Genomic DNA, 20,799 nt, shown 5'->3' with positions numbered 1-20,799 from the left:
AACCAAACAACCCTTCACCTTTGTCCTCTACAGAGATAGGAACACTGCTGGTAACAACAAACAGATCCCAAATTTTCACCAACCCATGACTAAGAATGCTATCAGATGACATCAAAGGCCTATGACAGAGATTTTTCCACTTTGCTATAATCCATCAAGTACATTGTTTCCACCAATGTACTTGAATGTGCCTTGATTTATATGGAAATTTAAAGGAAGACACAGGAAGTTGAAACACAACATGTGAACAGTTCTGGAGACATTTTCCTCAACAACCTTAAATTATTTGTTAAAGATTTAAGCCTTCTTATAATAAGCATTTAGAAATTGTCTCTGCATAAAAAGCATTGGTTTGTCATTTAGGTCTACATGGCAACTGGAAGGCAGAATCAGAGTGAGGCATTTTGTCTCTATCCTTTTTATCACCTTTGCTTTGGACCATTTTTTTATCTTTATAGTTAAGATTTTAATCATTTAACAAGCGTTTTATTTAAAGTATTTTCTCCTTCTTTTCTTGTATTTTCTCCTTTTTTAAACCAGAAGGCACAGTAAGTTACTGCGCTAAAAATAATGCAAAAGAAAAATTACATTTATGTTGTAATGGAACATATTAGGATCATCTGTAAATCTTAAGATGCCATTGTCTACCTTTAAGTAGGTTAATACGTTTTTTAAATGACAGTTTTGTTTTGTTTTGTTTTGTTCTTCATAGTTTTAGTATTGTCTTGTACCTAGGCTTGGTTAGATAAAGACTTTGAAATATGTTTTTCAAGTGTCAGCAGCAGTTAAAAATAATTTTAAAATGTTTACATTTCTATACATACATATAAGTTTAAAACTAAGCATATACCAAGAATAGCACTTGCTAATAGCACTTCTTGAATGCTATATAAATGGAGTAACCACAGATTTTACCTTGAGACACAAAGTGACACATAAAGACAATTGCATGAAAATAATTACCAGAAACAGACATAACACAGACAAGTGTGCATTTTAGTAGAAACCAGGTAAGAAATTTATATCTCAAAGATACGGAACTTCACTTAAAACAATGAAAGGGGCCCAGTGATGATAAAAGGCAGTGAAGTCTGTATTACTTAGGTAAATGGGGTAATCCAGTTAGAATTCATAGGAGATGTTCCATTAAGAGGGGACAATTTTGTTTATTGAATTTCCTGTATGAAGTTCCCAAGCAAATGTGTAACAGAGTTCATCTGGACAGTGAGCCTGGGCATTTAGAAAGACCTCCGCTTCAGATGAGGGGGAAAGGAAGATGGATGGGAGAGTGAACGGTCACAGGAGGAAACCAAAGCAGGTGAGACTGCAGGCATGACTAGTGGGGGCAAGTATAGAGAAGCCATAACATGCCACTGAGTGGGCAGAAGTTTTGGTCCAGCAGTGGAGATAACGGTCCCAGGAGTGAGTCACAAAATTAAGATTCATCAGACTTCAGAAGAAGGGAAATTCTTCATCCTGGAGAGACTTTAAAAGTCTGGCATCCTGTAGGTCTTTCAGAACAGACCAGGAAGGAAAACCACAGGCACAGATATCAACATTTTAGCCACATGTTTTGTGTCCTTGTGCTACGAAGAAGAGTAGACAACCCAAAGGGGGTTATTTAAAGGGATTGGTTGAGCATTTCCCATGCTAACACCTATGTTGCCTTAGCTTCTTTTCCTATTGCTGTGGTAAAATAAGTACTTTGACTAAAGTAGATTGAAGGATAAAGTATTTACTTCAGTTCACAGTTCAACAGTACAGTGCTTGAATTATGAACAAGTTCTGTACTGGCAGCAAAGTCAGCCATCAGGAACTTGAAGCTGCTGGTCACATGACAATAAGAAATCAGGAAGTGAAGAATGCTTTCTCCGTTCTATGCAGACCTACCCAAGCCCAGGGAATGCTGCTGCTGGGATTTTAGTGTAGGGTTTCCCAGGTCAATTAACCATAATCAGCATGCCCAGAAGCTAAATAATCCCTATAAGTGTACCTGAAGGATGTCTCCTAGGTGATTCCAGATCCTGTGAAGTGATAATTAACATCAACCATCACATAAAGGAAAAATGATTGTGAGGATTGAAATGGGCAGGATAAGGCAAATGAAGCCTTCCCCAGTACCACAAGGAGAGGGGTAAACGCTGGCTGGTAAAAGGAGAACACGGAGTAGCCCTGCTCCATCAGAGTCTTTCCTGAAGAGGCTCTCAGAGCTGTCTCTGACGAGCTGAAGGAATGGATAGACCTTGTACAAGGGCACACCAGTGAGGGATAAAAAGGGACGTCCCATCTGAAACAGTGAAGTCTTCTCTCCCACCAACAGAGACAGAGTTGTCGCCTAATATCCCCCCTTTTAACTTACAGTATTCATGAAGATGATCAGCAGCAGCTAGGAGGTCCATTGAGTTCTTTAGCATTCAAAGTATAGAGAAGAGCAGTGAGGGAGATAAGAAAAGGGAGCCCAAAGAGATTCCCAGAAGGAAGAATCAGCTCCTCGCCCTTACAGACCATAGCGACTGTTCTTTTCCTTACTGCCTTAGCGATCCACCAAAGAATAGCTTTAGTTACAATCTGTCAGCTGAAAATGTGAAATAAGGCCTTCCACAGGGAACCAAAAGAACCGATGCTGACCATCCAGTGTCACCTACCCTGCAGGCCTTTGAATATCATTGAAGATTATTCCCACTCAGAGATCTTCAGTTGTCCATGGAATCAGTCAATTACTATAGGCTCCAGAGCGGAAAGGGAACAAGGAAATCAAAGAAGGGTCTCCTGGGCTACCACAAGGTTAGGTGGAAATCACAGCCAAGATCACAGAGTGCCAAGATTTTCCCCAAGACAGAATAAGCAAAGAATTTTATTCATTCTCTATAGACAGCGAAAGGCCAAAACGCTAAGGAAAGCATTGGCCTTCGTGGTCCAGCATTAGGATTTGTGTAGGTAGTTAGTTACTGGTTCCTAGAAGGCATCTGCCATCTATCTACAGGGCAATTATAGGGCTGCCTTCAGGACAACTGAATTGATTCAAATGTAGGGTTAAGGCAAGGGACAAGCCTTTTTTTTTTTTTTTTTTTTTTTTTTTTTAGGTAACATTGCTTGGTCTTTCCACCACTCAGATAGGAGTTTTAAAGGGCTTGTATCTCTGTCATCACAGAGTCCAAAGAGCCCTTTGTATTCTGAGTTCATCAGCATGACTGGAAAGTCAGCTGGCCTCTGGGAGCCTGCATAGGATGAGCCCACCCTGCCTGTGTGGAGGGACCCAGGGAATGGCTCCAGGCTGCTTAAGCTGAAACCTTATCCCCTTCCCATTCCTTCTTCCTTTGCAGCACGTGGTTCAGTGTGTGTTTGTGGCCATCAGGACCATTGGCAACATTGTAATTGTCACCACTCTGCTGCAGTTCATGTTCGCTTGCATTGGGGTCCAGCTCTTCAAGGTAAGGTCCTGCCTCCTTTCCCTCTCATCAGCATTCCCAGGGAAGGGAGCCAACAGATCCAAGAGGGGATAGCAGTCTAGGTCATGTGTATAGAACCATGTGACCTCAGACCACAACCTTTCAGACCTGAGGCAGTGTGGCCTCTGACCACAGCTGACTTGAGCTTTCCAGACCAAACGAGTAAAGGGAAATCGGCTCTCCCTCTCCCAGCTAAAGGCCTCTGTGCCACCCTTCAGTTAGCTGACCTTCTTCCCAGACAGCTTTTACCCTCTGGTACCTATCTGTCAGTCCTTGACTTAAAGCTCACAACATTATTTACTAGTAACAGCATCATGCCCACACTACACCACCCAGGCTCAAACTCAGGACTGTGCTACATACATAATCATGATCATCTTCTGCTGGGTCCATCCCTTGGGAGTATCTCTAATCACTCCCTTCTTCTCTTCTAGGGAAAGCTCTATACCTGTTCGGATAGTTCCAAACAGACGGAGGCAGAATGCAAGTGAGTTTAAGCTAGCAGGCTCCCAAAGCCAAGCCTGGTTAACTCGGGGGAGGTTGGTGACTTGGTTAGAAAGAAGTGATGTGTGTCATCTCACCCATCTCATTACCTGACCTCATTTTTGTGAAATGTGACTTTCAGAGTCCAAGCCCCTGATTCTTCTGATGGCTGGGATAATGTGGTTGCATCCTATCCAGCGGGCCAGGAATCATTGATGGTAGAGATATGGGACATCCTGTGATTGCCTTTCTCTTCCTTTCTCAGGGGTAACTATATCACATACAAAGATGGAGAGGTGGACCACCCCATTATCCAACCTCGAAGCTGGGAGAACAGCAAGTTCGACTTTGACAATGTCCTGGCAGCCATGATGGCCCTCTTCACCGTCTCCACCTTTGAGGGGTGGCCAGAGTGAGTATGCATATCAAGGCTCACAACCATGACATTAGAGAGTCAAGACACTAGCTGTCCGATTATTATCCAAGGTCTTATACATTCTCTGAATTATTCCCAGAGGTCAGGTTTGTATTGTCCCCAGGCAGTGAGATTGGTTCTAGAACTTCTGTAGAACTTGATCACTACAGAAACACAGAGTTTTAGCTGGGCATGGTGGTGCATGCCTTTAATCCCAGAACCGGGGAGCCAGAGGCAGGCAGATCTTTGTGAGTTTGAGGCTAGCCTAGTCAATGTAGTGAGTTCCAGACCAGCCAGACCCTGTGTCAAAAACAAAATCAAAATCTTATAAAAGACATTGTTAGGGATGGAAGATGCTGAGGATTTCACTGAGGATCATGTGCATGTTATACAAGTGCTGTTCCACTCAGTACATCTGCAGCATTTTAGAAATCCCAACCAAAAAAAAATGGATACCTTTTTAACTCCCTTTCCCAAGCTCAGTGTGAGTCGCAAGATTGGGAATCCCTGCATTTTCTTTATGGCATTTCAGAGTCAAATACAGAGAGAATTTCTCCAGTGTAAACCTTTGATCACCATGGAGTTCCAGTTTACCACTCCCCACATGCATCTGACATGGGTGAAGGTAGCTGAGAAGGTCTGGTTAGATCCTGTAGTAGTCTCTTCAGAAAAAGCCTTGTCTAAATTGATACTGTCGAGAGTAATAAAGAGACAAAAGCCAGGGGCCCAGTCCCTCTGCAGATGTGATATTTTCCCTACTAGACCAGCTCATTGGTCTTCACACACCATTGCTGGTAGCAGTCTGGTCCGTCTAGTATCCTTTGTATGTTGGCTGAAACACCTATGTCTCCATCCAACAGTATATAGATGGGTCTTGCCATTGTTATGTGGCAACTTGTAAGCGATATATAAGAGAATACCCGTATACTAGGGAAATCACAATAGAAGAGGAGGAAGTCATCCTGGTCCATGAAGATAGTCCCATATCCCAGACTGAAATGAATGGCACTCTTACGTATATACATAAGTGTAATTTACCAGTGTAAATGATGTGACTAATCTAGAGTCATGCCAGTTTTACTTTATCTAAATGATTTTTTTCTCAGATTTACTTTTGTGTTTGACCTCACCTCCTTTAGTCCATGCCAGTTCACAAAGCTGTTTCAATATTTACAAGTATTTCTGTATTTGAAATTGATGTCAATGATGAATGTTGCAGTTCAACAGCTCTTGACAGTTTCAAAATACTGTGTATATATTATGTCAGCTGCTCTGTAAGATAGGAAAGTAGGGAATTACCATTTCCACTTGACAGTTGTGGATACAGTGCCAAAGAGATTCATTGGTTTACCTGGATGGGACTTGAGCCCAGACCCTCTGGCCCCAGCCTGGAGCTGTTTCCTTTGATTGCAGGGATCCCTGGGAGCAGTGGGTGCCATCATCTCATGGAGGTGACACTGCTTCTCCAGTTCACTCTGTGAGCCTGTCTCCTCCTGTAGGCTGCTGTACCGCTCCATCGACTCGCACACAGAAGACAAGGGCCCCATCTACAACTACCGCGTGGAGATCTCCATCTTCTTCATCATCTACATCATCATCATTGCCTTCTTCATGATGAACATCTTCGTGGGTTTCGTCATCGTCACCTTCCAGGAGCAGGGGGAGCAAGAGTACAAGAACTGTGAGCTGGACAAGAACCAGGTAGCTCTCTGGGAAGAAGAGGAGGAAATGGGGGGAAGACCCACTCACAGGAGAGCCTAGGGTGTTTGGAGAGGCGTGTGTGGATACCGAGGTCCTCTGTCCTGTCATCCAGCAGCACAGGGTTTTGTTCCAGATTCCTGTGGCATTTCTCAAACCTGACAGACATTAAATCCTCACAAATCCCAGGTCTGGAAAATGTGCTCAATCAGTAAATATTTGTCAAGCTTCTGCTTAGCAATACTTTGTTTCAGGCAACATGGAAAAAAGAAGCTTATGTCATATCCAAAACTTGGAAAGTTATTCTCCAGATGTGTTAGGACCATTGACAAAGGAGAGAAGAACTAGAACAATGGGAAAGAGAGAGTTTGGGGTGGCCAAGAGAAAGGTCTTAGGAAAACTCTTAGATGGCTTCTCAAGCAAAACAGAGATCTGAGCATGGGTTGACATGGTGACACCAAGGTCTAGACTATGTTCTGTTAGCTTATGGGAAAGGGCTGGCAGCTCCCTTGGTGAGTAATGCACTCTTAGGGATGGACATGGGTATAGAACCTCAGCTTCCTTTGCCCTCCCAATGGAAACATGCTCTGAATAAAGCCACCTCATAAGGACATGGCCCTGTATGCACAGCTCTATGCATGGCAGGAAAACTGGACCCTTTGTCAGCTTAGATTCAGCATTTAGACTTAGAGTTAAAAGAAAGACAAGGAGGGAAGGCAGCTGGGAAGTGTAGATGAGGCGTGTGGAGAACCTGGCCTAACAGCAGTTAATTGTAGTAAAGATATAAAAGCAGGAGGTTAGATTGGCAAGGCTGGGGGATTAAGCATGGAGGTCAAGGGTCAAGCAGGCTGGAATGGCTCTCTGCTTCCTGATTTAGAGTTTTAGGTGCTGTGCATAGAGATTGCCTGACATTTTCTGTATTCCCAAGACTCTGGTTAGAACAAGAGTTCCTTTCTTGACAGTTGTCTTCTGATTTTGTAGATACTCGACAATAAGAAAGAAGGGCTTTGTATAGAAAAAACAAATTAGGCAAGAGATATCCCATGAAGAATCTGGTGTGGGACATAACCAATGATAACTATAAGCCAATCAGCAAACAATTGCTGAGCAATGCACCAGTCATAACCAGTTGGAGAAAAGGAGTTGAGCTCATTGCTTACAATCTGGATAAGATTTGATGGAAGGAGTCTCTGTCCTTGAACCTCTGTCCTTGTTAAGGGATGCCAGAGAAATCAAAAGCATGCTTCACATTGCATGCCACATTTGTGAGTAGAGCCCGAGAACACAGGTTGTAGATTCACATGCATCCTACCTTTTATTCTCACACACACATCATCATGCCCACTCTTCCTCCATGGGCCCTCACTCTTCCTTCTTTTCTTCCAGAGACAATGTGTGGAATATGCCCTCAAGGCCCGACCCTTACGAAGATACATCCCCAAGAACCAGCACCAGTATAAAGTGTGGTACGTGGTCAACTCTACCTACTTCGAGTATCTGATGTTCGTCCTTATCCTGCTCAACACCATCTGCCTGGCCATGCAGGTTAGTCTATGGCTGGGGTGATAGACTAGGGGAAATGCTGGGGAAGGATGTAGTAGAAGGAGCCTCAAGGCCAGGTCAAGTGGTTCATGCCTACAGTTGGGAAAGTCAGAGAGACAGAAGAGTGAGAGAAAGACAAGTATCCCTTCTAAGAGATGGGGTTCCTCTGAAACTGTATGGAAGAATCCCTGGGGCCCTGGGTTTATGACAAATTGAGGAGGTAGAGAACCAAGGGAATAAGCCTGGAGTCATCATAAGGCATGGGATGTAGACATGGATTCAACACCCCACCTACAAGAAAGTCAGTTTGTGCCAGGGTTCTCAAGTACCAGAAGCATCCAGAAGTCATCCTGCCCAGTCATCAGGAACTCAGATCTATACTATCTGTTATCAGAGATGATAGGAAAGGCAAGAGCTTGCAATGTCCCCAGAGTCCACCTGGCTGCCCAAGGCATAGTGGGCAGCCTTCTAAGGATGGCTCAAGGAAGATCTCGCTAGACATGGGGACATCTGAGAAAGCTGAACAGAGGTGATAAAGAGCCAGAGGACTTCAGTCTCATGTTCACAGTCTTCCTCTTCCCTCCACTTAGCATTATGGCCAGAGCTGCCTCTTCAAAATTGCCATGAATATACTCAACATGCTTTTCACTGGCCTCTTCACGGTGGAGATGATCCTGAAGCTCATTGCCTTCAAACCCAAGGTAAGCCTCTGAGAACAAGCTGTCTGATGGGATGGGGATGGGCATGCGTCCACAGGACAAGGGATGTGAAGGGAGAACTTACCAGTGAAGGGCCATCCCTTCTCTGAAGAGCGCTCTAAACACTACACTGACCAAGAGATGAACCAGGCCAACTCCTTGAAACAAAACCTTCCCTCACAGTCTTGTCTATGACTGGGATAAACAGGAAGTAAATTCCTCCAAGAGCTCAGCTGTGGGCTCTCCATGAGCTAAGCCACAACCCTTCCCTTCCTATTGTCCACAACTTGGCAAGCCAAACTTCTCCTGGCCCAGCCCCCCAGATCTAAGAAGGTCCCTGATAGGCCCCTCTCCCATTTCATGTGTCCTGCAGAACAAGTGATTGTGAGAAGTCTAGGCTGGGCTACGTTCGCTCAGGGCCCAGCACTCCATGCCATGGACACATGCTCAGATACATTGCACAGGAAGACCAGTTGCCTATAGATTTCCCTGTCACTTCTTGCAAACAGCACCTCATCAAAAAAAGACAAAGCTAGCACTGTCTGACTGAGGTGGGAATGACAAAGCTGACTACCTGTCATTCTTCATCACCAGCCCTGCCCACTGTCCCAGATGACAGCCTAGCAGACTAGTAGAAGTCGTGCCTACAGTCCTTGACCTTCATAGAAGGCCAGAATCTCTGATATTCACTGGCCCGTGACTGGCAGCTACTTCAGAGGGCAGCTGTAACAACAACTGCCCTAATATATCTTGGAGAGTGGTGAAAGGAACAAGGCTGGAGAATCATACTTAGTTCTGAAACCTTAACCAGTATTCCAAGCTTCCTCCCCACCTCTTCACCAGCTTCTCCAGATGCAGCACAGGACAGCAGGGGTCGAGTCAAAAACAGGACAAAAAGACAAGTCTCCAGCTATATCATGTTTAAATTTTGACAGTGTATCCAGAATCAACTACACAGTTATTAAGGGAAGGAGCTGCTGTGTTCGCTGTCACATGGAGCTGTTCACAAGGATGTGTCCTTGGTGGGGGCTCTGCTGGATATTTTCCAGAAAGAGCAGAGACAACCTTTGGGTCACTTTAGGATAGTCCATACCGTATTCATAAACACTGCTTCTTCCTTTCAACCACAGGACACATAGGGGCCCTGAATACTAAGACTCCTAGTGAGCCTCACTTGGTGCAATAAATGGTGTCTCTCTCCATCCAAGAAGGAAATACGTACTCTGTCATATTTCTTGTCAAGTTCAGGTCCATTAAGGGATTATTGGTGTCTTGGCCTGAAAAAGACTACCAAGTTGTCATGGCTACATTCTCTCTGAGGCCCATAAGCATTATCACCCACATGTTGTCCTATTCCAGGTTCTGTGTCTTAGAATCCAAAAGCATCACCCATAGCATCCTGAGCCAGGCCAAAAGAGCAAGATTGCTGGCCTTCGCTCTCAGCTTTCAACCTCTCATGAAGCTGCCATCACTTTCACCTCAGCTCATGAAACACATGGCTTAAATATTAAGTTGTCAGTCATCCCACAATAGATTCGACTATGTTCCTGGTGTCTGAGGCCATCCCAGAGCCTGAAGTGAACTTTCTCACTCATATCCTTCTAGCATTAAGCCACCTGCCCTGAGAAGCCCACGAGATTGACATCCTCTGGGACCTGGGCCATTTGGTATATCCTACAGATGAAAAACAAACCTGCTCATAAGACATAACCAACTGGGATGACCTATCAGGGTTTCCTATTTTCTTCACTAGACAGGATAAAATATGATAAACTTTTGCTGGGTGCAAAAGAGGGGTATCTCACCTAGCAAGAGTCAGTCTCTGGCTTCAGAAGATGGCAAGGGGATCTCTTCTATTAATTTCTCAAAAGGGACCTTGATAATAGAAGAGTGAAGACTATTAGTGTGGGTGACCAAAGGCAGCTGCTTAGTTACTTGAGAAGAAGATGAAGGAGAGACTGGTCCCTCTACACCCTCATTAACTGTATTTTTCGCTGATAAACAGACTAGAAAAATGTGCCTTTGAATTTTTCAGGAAGAATATCAAGCAGAAACCCTCATAATTCTGGTAGAAATATCTACCTAGAGTTGGCCCAAGAACAGTGGAGTAGTTTCTAACAGACCTGCAATACTAGTGGCTTCTAGACTTTCATTTTCACCAGTTGCTCATGTAGGGTATGAGTTCCCTGTGAAAGAACAGTTAGCAAGAATGTAGAAGGTGGATGTGTTAGCCATCCTGGCATTATAATTATAAAATGCCTGCAGAAACTAGCATAGTTTTGAAGGTTTGAGTGCAAGGTGCTCCATCAACACATTCCAGGGAGGGGGTAGGTGGTGGTGCACGATAGCAAGGTTGTAAATAGGAGTGATTCAGTTACATCTGTAATCAGGAATCAGAGCAAGTGTCAAGCTAGAATTCTACAATCCTCAAGGAGCAGACCCTCAGTGACTTCCCTTCCTTACCTTCCCTTCCCCCTCCCCTTTCCTTTCTTCCCCTCCCTTCCTTTCTTCTTTCCTTCCTTCCACTAGACTCCATTTTCTGAAAGTTCCTCCCTTCTCCCAATAGCATCAATCTGGGGGCCAAGCTTTTAACAAATGGTCTTTTGGATACTTAACATCCAAACCACATCATTGACATTGCCCATAGTCAGGGCTACATCATCTGGAGGTGTCCATGATTTAGTTTTCCACCCATATCCTCTTCATATCTGATTGGTTGACGGGCTGATCTATTAGTTTGGCTCTATTTCTTTCTTCCATTGTCTCTGCAGTGATTGATGCTTATGAACTTTTCATTCATATCTGCTTCCTTCACTACTCAGTGTAGAATAAGTTTACTCAATAAAATCTCTATCTGAATCCCACTACCAACTCCTTCACTACTCAGTGTAGAATAAGTTTACTCAAGAAAATCTCTATCTGAATCCCACTACCAACTCCATACTTTGTTCATACAAAAATTCACAGATATATGAAATGTTAATACAACAGTTTAAAGACCTTTTGCCTCTCAAACAACCTGTAGAATGCATAGGTGGTCTATGGAAAAGGATAGGTGAATGCCAAAGGAATTCTGTCCTTAGATGTAGAGAAAACAGGCTTAAAAAAAACCCTGTATGATCCTTGGTTCCACATGAATATGCAGATGCAAGTTGGGGGAAAGGTTTAGTTGGAATGCAACTAAATAGTTGTTCAATTATATGATAGATTGTATTTCTACCATGACCTGAAATATGTCGACAATTAAAGAAAAATTAAGGAAACTTTTATGATAAACGCTGAAAACTAAAATTTTATAGCAAGGATTAAAGAGAAGCTAATAACTGAAGATATGAATTCTCAAACTGGGAAAATCTCCATTGCTAAAACATTATTTCTTCTCAACTTGATCCATAGATTCAGCACAAGCCCAATTAAAATTCCTAACGAGCCCTACCCCAATAAGAGAAGCAGAAGAGAGGGAGCCATACAGCAGACTCCAGGGAGTTGTTAGGATTCTGTTCATGTTGGCAGCTCTGATCTAGCTGTGGAGGGCAGCACAGGGCCTGCTGAAGGGTGAGGTAGCCACAGACTTTCCACTCTTACCCTGAGGACTGAGTGCATGGGATAATGTCATCACTTAAATCCCCAAGCTCTGCTGTTGACAAAGGTTCAGCAAGAATAACAAAGTGAAGACTTGAATTGATGAACCCAGGGCTGTGCACTACTCCCAGCACAGGACATCTAAGGCCAAGTGTATCCCTAATGGATGGTATTAGACCTCTCTTCTTCATAGTGTTCTCAGTAGGACTGGAAGTCACTTTACCCTCCATGCTAGAGGCATCCCTATGGGGCCTCTTTTCTTCTGGGAAGCCCCTGGGCATTGAGTGGGGGGCTCTGGGACTAGTGTGTTGGTTACTTAGTGAGGAACAGCCTGGTGTGGGCTCAGAGCATGAGTTGCCTGCCAGAGCCCTCTGGAAACACAGCAGTACAGGATGTTGTCAGCACTGCGCTGATACCACCTGATGGTGAATCAGCTGTGAGGATGAAGACAAGGAATGAAGGATGGCTCAGAGTGTCCTGGCCTGTCCCTCCGGGAATAGACTAGTGCTACAGTTCACTGAAATTGAGGAGAGTGGGGAGAAATCAGCCTGAAGGGGATCTGGCGATGTATTGGGTTTTAAAAGCTGTTAAAATCTGAAACAGGCAGTCTGGGCAAGAGATCTATTTTAGGAGTCAGTACTACATATGGGCCTCTTAAGTAGAAGTTCCAAGAGAGCTGTCCTGGAGCCTCCTCATCAGAGAATGTGGGTGCTGAGCTCACAGACAGGTAGGACACTGGGGAGGTGCGTGGGGGAGAGGTGGTCTGGAGGCTAAGAGCTTGGATGGCCAAAACAAGAGATCAAGATGAACCACTGACTCTCAGGCTAATGGGCTGTGTGAGTAGAGCCAGCTACAGAGAAGAAAGGGAGCATGAATGCAGAGCCCAGCAGCTGCCCTGCTTGTCCAGGGGGGCAGGAGGGGTCCTAGATGTACTAGTTCCCCTCTGTGAATGGTGCAGAGGGCTGTATTCCTTCAAAGTCACATTGATGTAGAAAATACAATTTAAGCAACTTCAGGAGTAAGTAAAAGTATTTTTCCCTTAAAACTTGTGTGGAAGCCGGGCCATGTTGATGTACACCTTTGATCCCAGCACTTGGGAGGCAAAGGTAGGCAGATCTCTGTGAGTTTGAGGCCAGCCTGTTCTACAAAGCTACACGGAGAAACCCTATCCCCTGTCTCAAAAAAAAAAAAAAAGTGTATGGAAAGTTAGCCATCATTTTTAGGCTAATGGTCTTGGATCCTTTCTAGACCTGCAAGCCCCCATTTCATGATAAATATTCTGTAATGCCTTTTTAATTCACAAACATTCACACCTATACATAAAAATGTCGAAAACACAGAATCTCTTAGCCATAATGTAAGTGGAAAAGGTTGTGTGTGGTAAAAAGCTCCATTTCCCTCAAAAGCTGAGGACAAGGGAAGAGCAAAGTATGGGAGGGGCCTCAGAGTAAAAACTGAGGCTGCAACAAGCCAGTTTTATTTGTTCGCAGAGCCCTTACATGCGCCTCTCAGAGGACTCAGCTGTCCCACACAGAAGGATGTCCATGTCCCAGCTCCCACCCACTAAATCCAAAAAGCTGGCTTGGCTCCCAGGACCCTCTCTGTAGCTTTGCCCAGTTCCACAGTGCCCCCTGGAGGTCAATGAGAGGAATAAAGCGAGTTAGGACTTCATACAACTGAATTTAGGTGAAATCTGCTCACCCTAAAAATCAGTGTCTTTCCCTGTCAGTGGAAGCAGTTGACCCGCAGACTCAACACACGTCACTTAAAGGAATAGAAAGTAGAGAAAGGAGGGCCCTGGGTGTGACATGCCTCCACCCCTTCCGCTCCTTCTGGCCTCATTAGGAGAGGCCAGGGGCCCGTGGGTGTACAGCCAGCGCCTGCTTGCTTTTTAGCAGCTGATTTGTAAGAAGGCATTCCCCTGATTATTGTTTATTTATGGTGTGCCCACGGACACCTGATGTGCACAGTGCCCAGCAGACAGGCACAAATGGCCTCCTCCGGAGGGACCTCCTCGTCACAGCTCTTGTACCCAGAGATTTGCATATTGTTGCAACATTGTGACAGGTTCCTTTCCTGCATGGTGCTTTTACCATGAATGATAAAAAATAATTATATGACTTACATAAAGCCTTAGTGTGGGAAGGGAAGTATTAGCTATTACATTTAATTATTTAATGTGGAAAAGTATTCACACTGTGTAAAAGCCCAGTGGGAAAGTACACTGTGGTTCCCTGTCTCTGATCCTGCCCCTGGAAAAGAAACTGAACACACGAGCAGAGGGATTCCCAAGCCTAGAAGGTGCTGAGGCATGAACTCAACCCACACAAAGCCTGCCTGGGTGGCCACCAACTTCCATATCCTCCTGGGCAGGAAGGGTCTCCTATGATGCAGGAGCCACCAGGAAGTGAGGTGATAATGGCAGCAACAGTGGGCGTTGAGCACTTCCTCAGAACCAGACCTTGGAGGTGCTGCCCGTGCATGACATCACATAGATGGCACATACCCAACTGCATGCGCAGTTGTTATTGCCATGGAAGGAAACTGAGTCACAGGGGTTAGACAGCTTGCTCACAGCTGTCAAGGCTCGCCTCTGAGAGTGAAAGCGGCCCACCATTTCATCGGTGTCTTATTACAAAGGTGGTGCAGGCGGCTGAATCAAATGACCTCTGTTGAATTACACCTGTGACATCAGGCAGACATGGGGCCTGGGACCAAGGGATGGTAGGTGGGGTGGGGAATGAGGAAGGGTATTAAGCAGGAAGGGGCATCTCTTTGCGGGGTTTTGCAAGCTTCCCCAGAGCCTGTGCCATCACACTGTTCAGAGGGCTGCAGCAGGACCAAGCTCTTTCCCTCCCAGAAAGGGCAGCCTGCTTTTCCTCATTCCATCACTCCCGTTGCTGCCGGGTCTTCTTGCCCGTGGAGTGTGGGGCAGTGTGCGCTCAGACCTGAAGCTGTTTGCCGTGCCTGACTCCAGGGATACAGCCTCCAGCACCCTAACCTGAGAGGAGTCTGTTTGCATAAATCTTTTCATTTATTGTACGTAGTATGTGCAGGGAGAAGCAGCTATGGGATCCTCCAGTCTACCTAGATGCAACTAAGGCAGAAAAGGCTCCTGAGACCCCAAAAGGAGTGTAGCCCATAGCCCCAATTCTGTCTGCTTTAGGGAGCAGACCGCCTGCTTTGGGGTTAGATTTAGGCCCAGCCTTGCATATTTCTATGCTCCTGGGAGCCCTCATTGCATGTTGACGAGATAAATAAATGAATGCCTTCAGTTTGTTCCAGTGGAACGAACTCCAGAGCAGAAGGTGTCAGTGAAAGCACGCATTCCTAGGTCTGTATTCCTCCAGCCATCCTGAGGGTACCACATAGCCCTCCCGGTGTCTTCAGGGTCTGCTCTTGCCCATTGGCCTCCAGTAACTAGCTTTCGTGGGAAGCTGCCCAGAGCTTCTGAATTAGCAGCCACAGAATGGGCCTGACAGGAGAGCTGAAATCTTGCTGCCTCTCAGGCTGGAGGCTGTGAGCAGCTGTGTGCTCTGTTGTGTCTTCGCCACTAGACGCCACTAATCTCCATGATTAGCTATATCTAAGTGGCACCCTAATGTAATACGATTTATATTATCTCTGCTTGGTGTCAGTTAACCATTGACTCCATGATATTCCATAATATCGTCTCTTCGCAGACACAATGAGCCTTTGCCACAGCCCCTGCCATTTCTGGCTGGATTCAGCACCTCTCCCCAGTTCATCTACCCCTCAGCTCCGCAGCCCAGGACCCAGAACTATCATGCCTTCCAGGAACTAGGTTCAGCCTTCCCTTATGCCTGTCCCCTCCACACCAACTCGCAACCTGCGCTGCTCAGTCTCATGCCTGACACCTTTCTTCAGACATTTGCTCCCCCAAACCAGGAATCTCCACTTGTTGGGGACCCCGTGCCCTAGACTGGGTATAGGCCACCTTTTGTCCCTGTCACTTTAGACCCTGCACGGAGGCTTTGGCAACTCCCACGGGTTTCATGCTGACTGGTGTCTTTTCCCTGTCAGAACTGTGTGGCCAGTCCAGAGTTCTGTACTTTGGCTCCTTCGCATCTAGGCCCACTCCCAGCCTCTCCCTCCTCTTCCTCTTCCTTTTTCCTCCTTTCTCTTTTTGTTTTCCCTGTTCTCAGTATCCCTATTTCCTACCATCTGTGTCTTCTACATCTCCCCAACCTGCATAGTCTCCCCCCTTCCCCCCAACCTCAGGTGACCTTTTTCTTCACCCACACCATCCCCCACCTCTTGCTTTTCACATTATTTCTGTGATTCCTGAGAGTGTTTGTCACTCCATTCCATGGCATTGAGTCTTCCCGTCTCTGTTTTTGTTTGAGGCTTTTTTGTAGTTTCTTTTTTTAACTTTTCACCTCTCCTTATCAACAGTCTCACTTCTAATCTCAGCTCAGGTCTCCCAACGCTCTCCTGTGCTTTAGTGGCCTGGAAGGGAGCAGTCCTGGGTCAGTGTCCCTGGATAGACGCTGTATCACCTTCCACGGCAGACACCAGGAAGGTCCTGCCTTCCTCTTTGCTTGTCTGTGCCGGGCCCATATAAGGTAAATGATGAGGGTAGACAGGAAGGAACATAGGAGGCAAAAATAACAAAGAATAGTAAGGACATGATTTTGGCCTTAAAATTCCTAAGAATGAATAACAAACCCTGGCATACCAATAAAAGTATGTACAGGGCTTTTGTGGCTTCCTACATACCACACAACCTGTCGTGAGATTTGTGCTTCTAACAGAGGAGGCTTCTGGTCTGGGCAGAGGAGAAACAGAATCCAGAATTCTGCGTTTTGTGCAATGATCATACTCTCTGGGTCAGAGACGGAGACCCCCCCCCCCAGCACAGTACTCTTCTCACACAGCTTTGTAGCTCAAGAAAGACCACATCTCCTCTGGTTTGAATAGCTGCCTCCTAAGAACTTAACGGTGAACTAGCTGTATGAACTGGAGTCTAATAAGAATTAAACCATGACAACCTGCATCCTGTCACAGGGTCAACTGTGCCAGCCTGATTGCACTCAAGAACATCTCAAGACTAGCAGAAGGGGCCTTGCCAAGCCCAAGCTTCTTTCCTCCTCTTTTACATGCTTTGCTTCTCGGTGACTGGTTTGGATTTTCCCTTTGCTCATCCCCACAAGAAATCTGAGCTTGTAGATGCTGCTTAACAATAAAGTAGCCAGGTTAACTCTAGCTAATGATAACCATAGCAAATACGAATTTAGAGCTCCCTCCACTTAGGCACAGGTCTAAGTATGATGTGTGTATGATATCTTTAAACCTCACCTTAACACTATGACCAGTCCCATTTTTCTACATAGGAAAACAGGCACAGAAAATTTAAGGTATTTGCTCACTCTTAATGCTATAGTTTGGATCTTGACTCTATTGAGATACAATTGGACATTTAGAAGTAGGGACCTGATGGAAGGTAGGTCCTTGAAGGAGTGTCTTTGAAGTGTAGAAACCCTTTCTGTTTTCTTTTGCTTGACCAATGTCTTAGTTGGGGTTTCTGTTGCTGTGACCATGAAAACTCTTAAAGGATAACATTGAATTGGGGTGTCTCGGTTACAGTTCAGAGGTTCAGTCCATTATCACCATGGTGGAACAAGGTGATATGCAGGCAGACATGATGCTGAAGAACTACCTGAGAGTCCTACATCTTGCAGGCAACAGGAAGTAGTATGGTATCACATTGAATGAAGCTTGAGCATATATCTGAGACCTCAAAGCCCATCTTCTCAGGGACACACTTCCCTCAACAAGGTCATACATACTCTGACAAAGACACACCTCCCAATAGCGCTATTCCCTTTGGGGACCATTTTCTTTAAAATCTCTACAACCACCATGGGATTAAGAGATCTATTCTACCACCATGAGCTACCTCACCAGAGATCCAAAGCAGCAGAAACAATGCCCCGTTAACTAAAGCCATGTGCCAAAATCAACTTTCTCTCTTACTGATTCCCACATATATTTTGTCATGATAATAGAAAACTCACACACACACACACACACACACACAGTACCTAGTTAGTAAGTGGCAGAATAGGATTTAAACCAACTATAGCCAGAGATCATACTGTTACTACCACTGCCTCTGTCAAAATGGTAGGTCTTCCATAACACTGATGGTTAGAGATAGAGCTAATCCAAAAAAGAAGAAAATCCAAAATTCTTGTATAGCATGAAGCTTTTGTAGCCATTTTTCCTTCCTGAAAATGATTTGGTGAAGCAAATTATTGTCCATTATTCAGCAGCTTCTCCCAGTGGGAGGAGGTTAAGTAGTGATGATAATCAGACTCTAGACCCAGGGGCCATGCCAACTTTCCCCAGCGAGGCCAGAGGGGAGACCCCTATTCTGACTTCATCCCAAGATGCGGTTATTTGAAAAGCGAAACCATTCAGCATGTAGAATGTTGCAGGTAGCAAGAGAAGTCTTCTAGTTGTAGACGCACCATCTTTTATGTATGCACCACCTTCCCTGAGTTGGGTACTCAGAGGTTTGGTTTGCCTCTTCTAAGAGCGCCAACACAATGCTCTATGGCCCTGATGTTCCAACTATAGGCAACCCGCTCACCAGAAGAGAAGACTGGTGGCAACTATAAGCTTGTCCTAGTCAAATGGATTTCATAAAAAGAAAATGTTTGTGATTTTCCCCACCTTCCTCTCTGTTACATCCCCTAGCCCCAATCACTCATGGGAAAATGAAAGGTGGGGGAAGTAGGTGCGTGTGCATGCATGCATGTGCATAAGAAAGAAAACACCTGACTTTTACATGCCAAAGCATATAGAAGAAATCTTCCTCCAGACCCCTCATATAAGGACTTGGCCAGGTGTCTCCTTGGACAACCTAATTATTACCAAATTGGGCATGGGCTTTGTTTCTGGAACTGGTGTGGGGCAAGTGGAAGGTTATGGTTCTTGGAATAGTGGGAAGAAGAAACCAACCAAGGGGATGGAGACCCGGAAGCTGGCTCTGAAGCCATCCTCCGGGTCCAGATGGGAGGAGTCATGGGCCAAGGGACAGAGGGATGGGAATGTGGGTCTATAGGTCATGGTGAAAAGCTGCCCCTTAAAGGGACTCTCCACCCTTCTGCTCTGACCTTTGCATTCCAGCTGTGCATGTATCTGCCAGGACTGGGTCCACCAGAGCCTTTGGCAACAAGGGAACTAATTGGTTTTTGCACCCAATGGTTTCCACAAGGTAATTTTCCAGAGGACAGAGAAACCAAGCAAAAGCCCTGGCAATACAGCCTGGGACAGGCAACCAGGTGTGATTAATCCCCACAGGCCTAGCCAGTCCAATGATAAGCAGCTATGGCTGGGTGATAACTAACAGTCATTTCTTTTTTTCTGTACAAAAAAAAAAAAAATGCATCCAAGAGAAGGGGTGAGCAGAGATGCACAGCTGGAGGCTGACAGGGTCGCCCCTTAAACCCCAGCCCCTTCCCCTGGTGCATACCAGCAGATTAACTGTGTGTGTGTCTGCTTTTCACCGTGCAGCCCACTCTTCACTTTCCTCCTCCTCTCTCCCCACCCAGCCGTATCGCAGACATGGCCGATTTACCCATTTGTTTCAGGTCTTTGGTGGATGGGGAGACTCCAGCTCAACTGCCTTGCGCGAAAACTGCGACTCCCACCCTCCTCTCTCCTCCGTTCCATACCCCAATAACGTTTGCTTGCCACGTTTTCTAGGTTGGTGCTGAGCATCCTACAGTGTCACTTTTGGCCCAGCTTCTCTCCCTTCTCTCCCTTCTCTTCACTTCAGTGTTTCTTCTGAAATAGCTCTATTCCTAAACAAACAACTCACATTTAGAGACGGCCTCTGGCATTTTCCAAGATCTAGTTTTTAAGCATACACATATGTAGAATTCCCCAAATCAGTGCCCCCTTCCTACCCTGAGTGGTGTATAAGAACCTAGGAGTGCACTGGGTTTTCCTGCTTAGAGTGTGTGGCTTAACTAGAAAAGAGAAGGCCCGCCTGAGATAGTCAGGGCGTTGCTCCAGGAGGCCAGCAAGAGAGCCCTGGCACAGGCTGACCCTCATCTGACCTGTGACCTGGACAGCCTTGGCCCCGGACTGGCTGCCCAAAGCCTCCTGGGGCAACAGAGGTTTTCTTTGGGCAGAAATGCCTGGGAACTTAGAGTCCCCTTTCCTTGGGGCCTGACCTCTTTTATGAATAATAGCCTTAAGCCAGCCTGTCTTGTAGTTTACTGTGGAAGGAGAAGTCTGGGAAGCCAGACAATTTAGGGAGCTGGGTAGAGCAAGGAGGAAAGGAGAAAGACTCAGCTCTTGTGAGTAAAAAATAAAAAAATAAAAAATGCAAAAGAGAGCTGAGAAACTCCCTGCACACACTCCTCCTGCTTCCAAAGCCTCTCTAGAGAGCTCCCATCATGGGACCAGGGGCCCTGCCAGGCAAACGTGGGGGCAGAGCTAATCTTCCCCTTTGGAGAGCATGCCTGGGGAAAAAATGGAGCGAATGTCATTTCTTTTTCTTCCTTCCTTCCTTTCTTCCTTCCTTTCTTCCTTCCTTTCTTCCTTTCCTTTCTCTCTCTCTCTCTCTCTCTCTCTCTCTCTCTCTCTCTCTCTCTCTCTGTAAGAAAACAGGTCTCCTTGGTCCTAGGCCCCTACATCCCTCTAAGGGGCACATGACTGTCCTGTTATTGGGGTTTCCTGGGCTATGGCTCTGTGCTCTGTAGGGTCGGGGGACAGGACATGGCACTTTAAGCTGCCACACTTCCCACAGAGGCAGTAATCAAGACCTGAGAATGCAAACTGCTCTTAGTAAGGCAGCTGCCCACCCAGGAGTCTCCCCGGCCCTCTGGGTATTCTGGAGGCCTGGCCACACAACTGTCCATGTCCTTCAAAACGCCTTCAATGGCGGCATATCTCT

General features: G+C 45.7%; 1 protein-coding gene across 15 annotated transcripts in view; it reads left to right on the top strand.

Moving 5' to 3' along the window:
* Cacna1c (calcium voltage-gated channel subunit alpha1 C) overlaps positions 1 to 20,799 on the top strand; it is a 614,413-nt gene that overhangs the window by 545,032 nt on the left and 48,582 nt on the right. For all 15 annotated transcript variants that reach the window (XM_051203679.1, XM_051203665.1, XM_051203667.1 and 12 more), the window contains 6 exons: positions 3,324 to 3,431; positions 3,884 to 3,936; positions 4,198 to 4,344; positions 5,847 to 6,048; positions 7,432 to 7,590; positions 8,178 to 8,288. In XM_051203679.1, coding sequence (XP_051059636.1) covers positions 3,324 to 3,431; positions 3,884 to 3,936; positions 4,198 to 4,344; positions 5,847 to 6,048; positions 7,432 to 7,590; positions 8,178 to 8,288 — 780 coding nt within the window. The remainder of the gene's footprint in view (positions 1 to 3,323; positions 3,432 to 3,883; positions 3,937 to 4,197; positions 4,345 to 5,846; positions 6,049 to 7,431; positions 7,591 to 8,177; positions 8,289 to 20,799) is intronic.

The sequence above is a fragment of the Phodopus roborovskii genome, unplaced genomic scaffold (assembly GCF_943737965.1).
Source record: "Phodopus roborovskii unplaced genomic scaffold, PHOROB, whole genome shotgun sequence".
Taxonomy (NCBI): domain Eukaryota; kingdom Metazoa; phylum Chordata; class Mammalia; order Rodentia; family Cricetidae; genus Phodopus; species Phodopus roborovskii.
The sequence above is the reverse complement of the archived record's forward strand: the minus strand, read 5'-3'. Positions and strand labels throughout refer to the sequence as shown.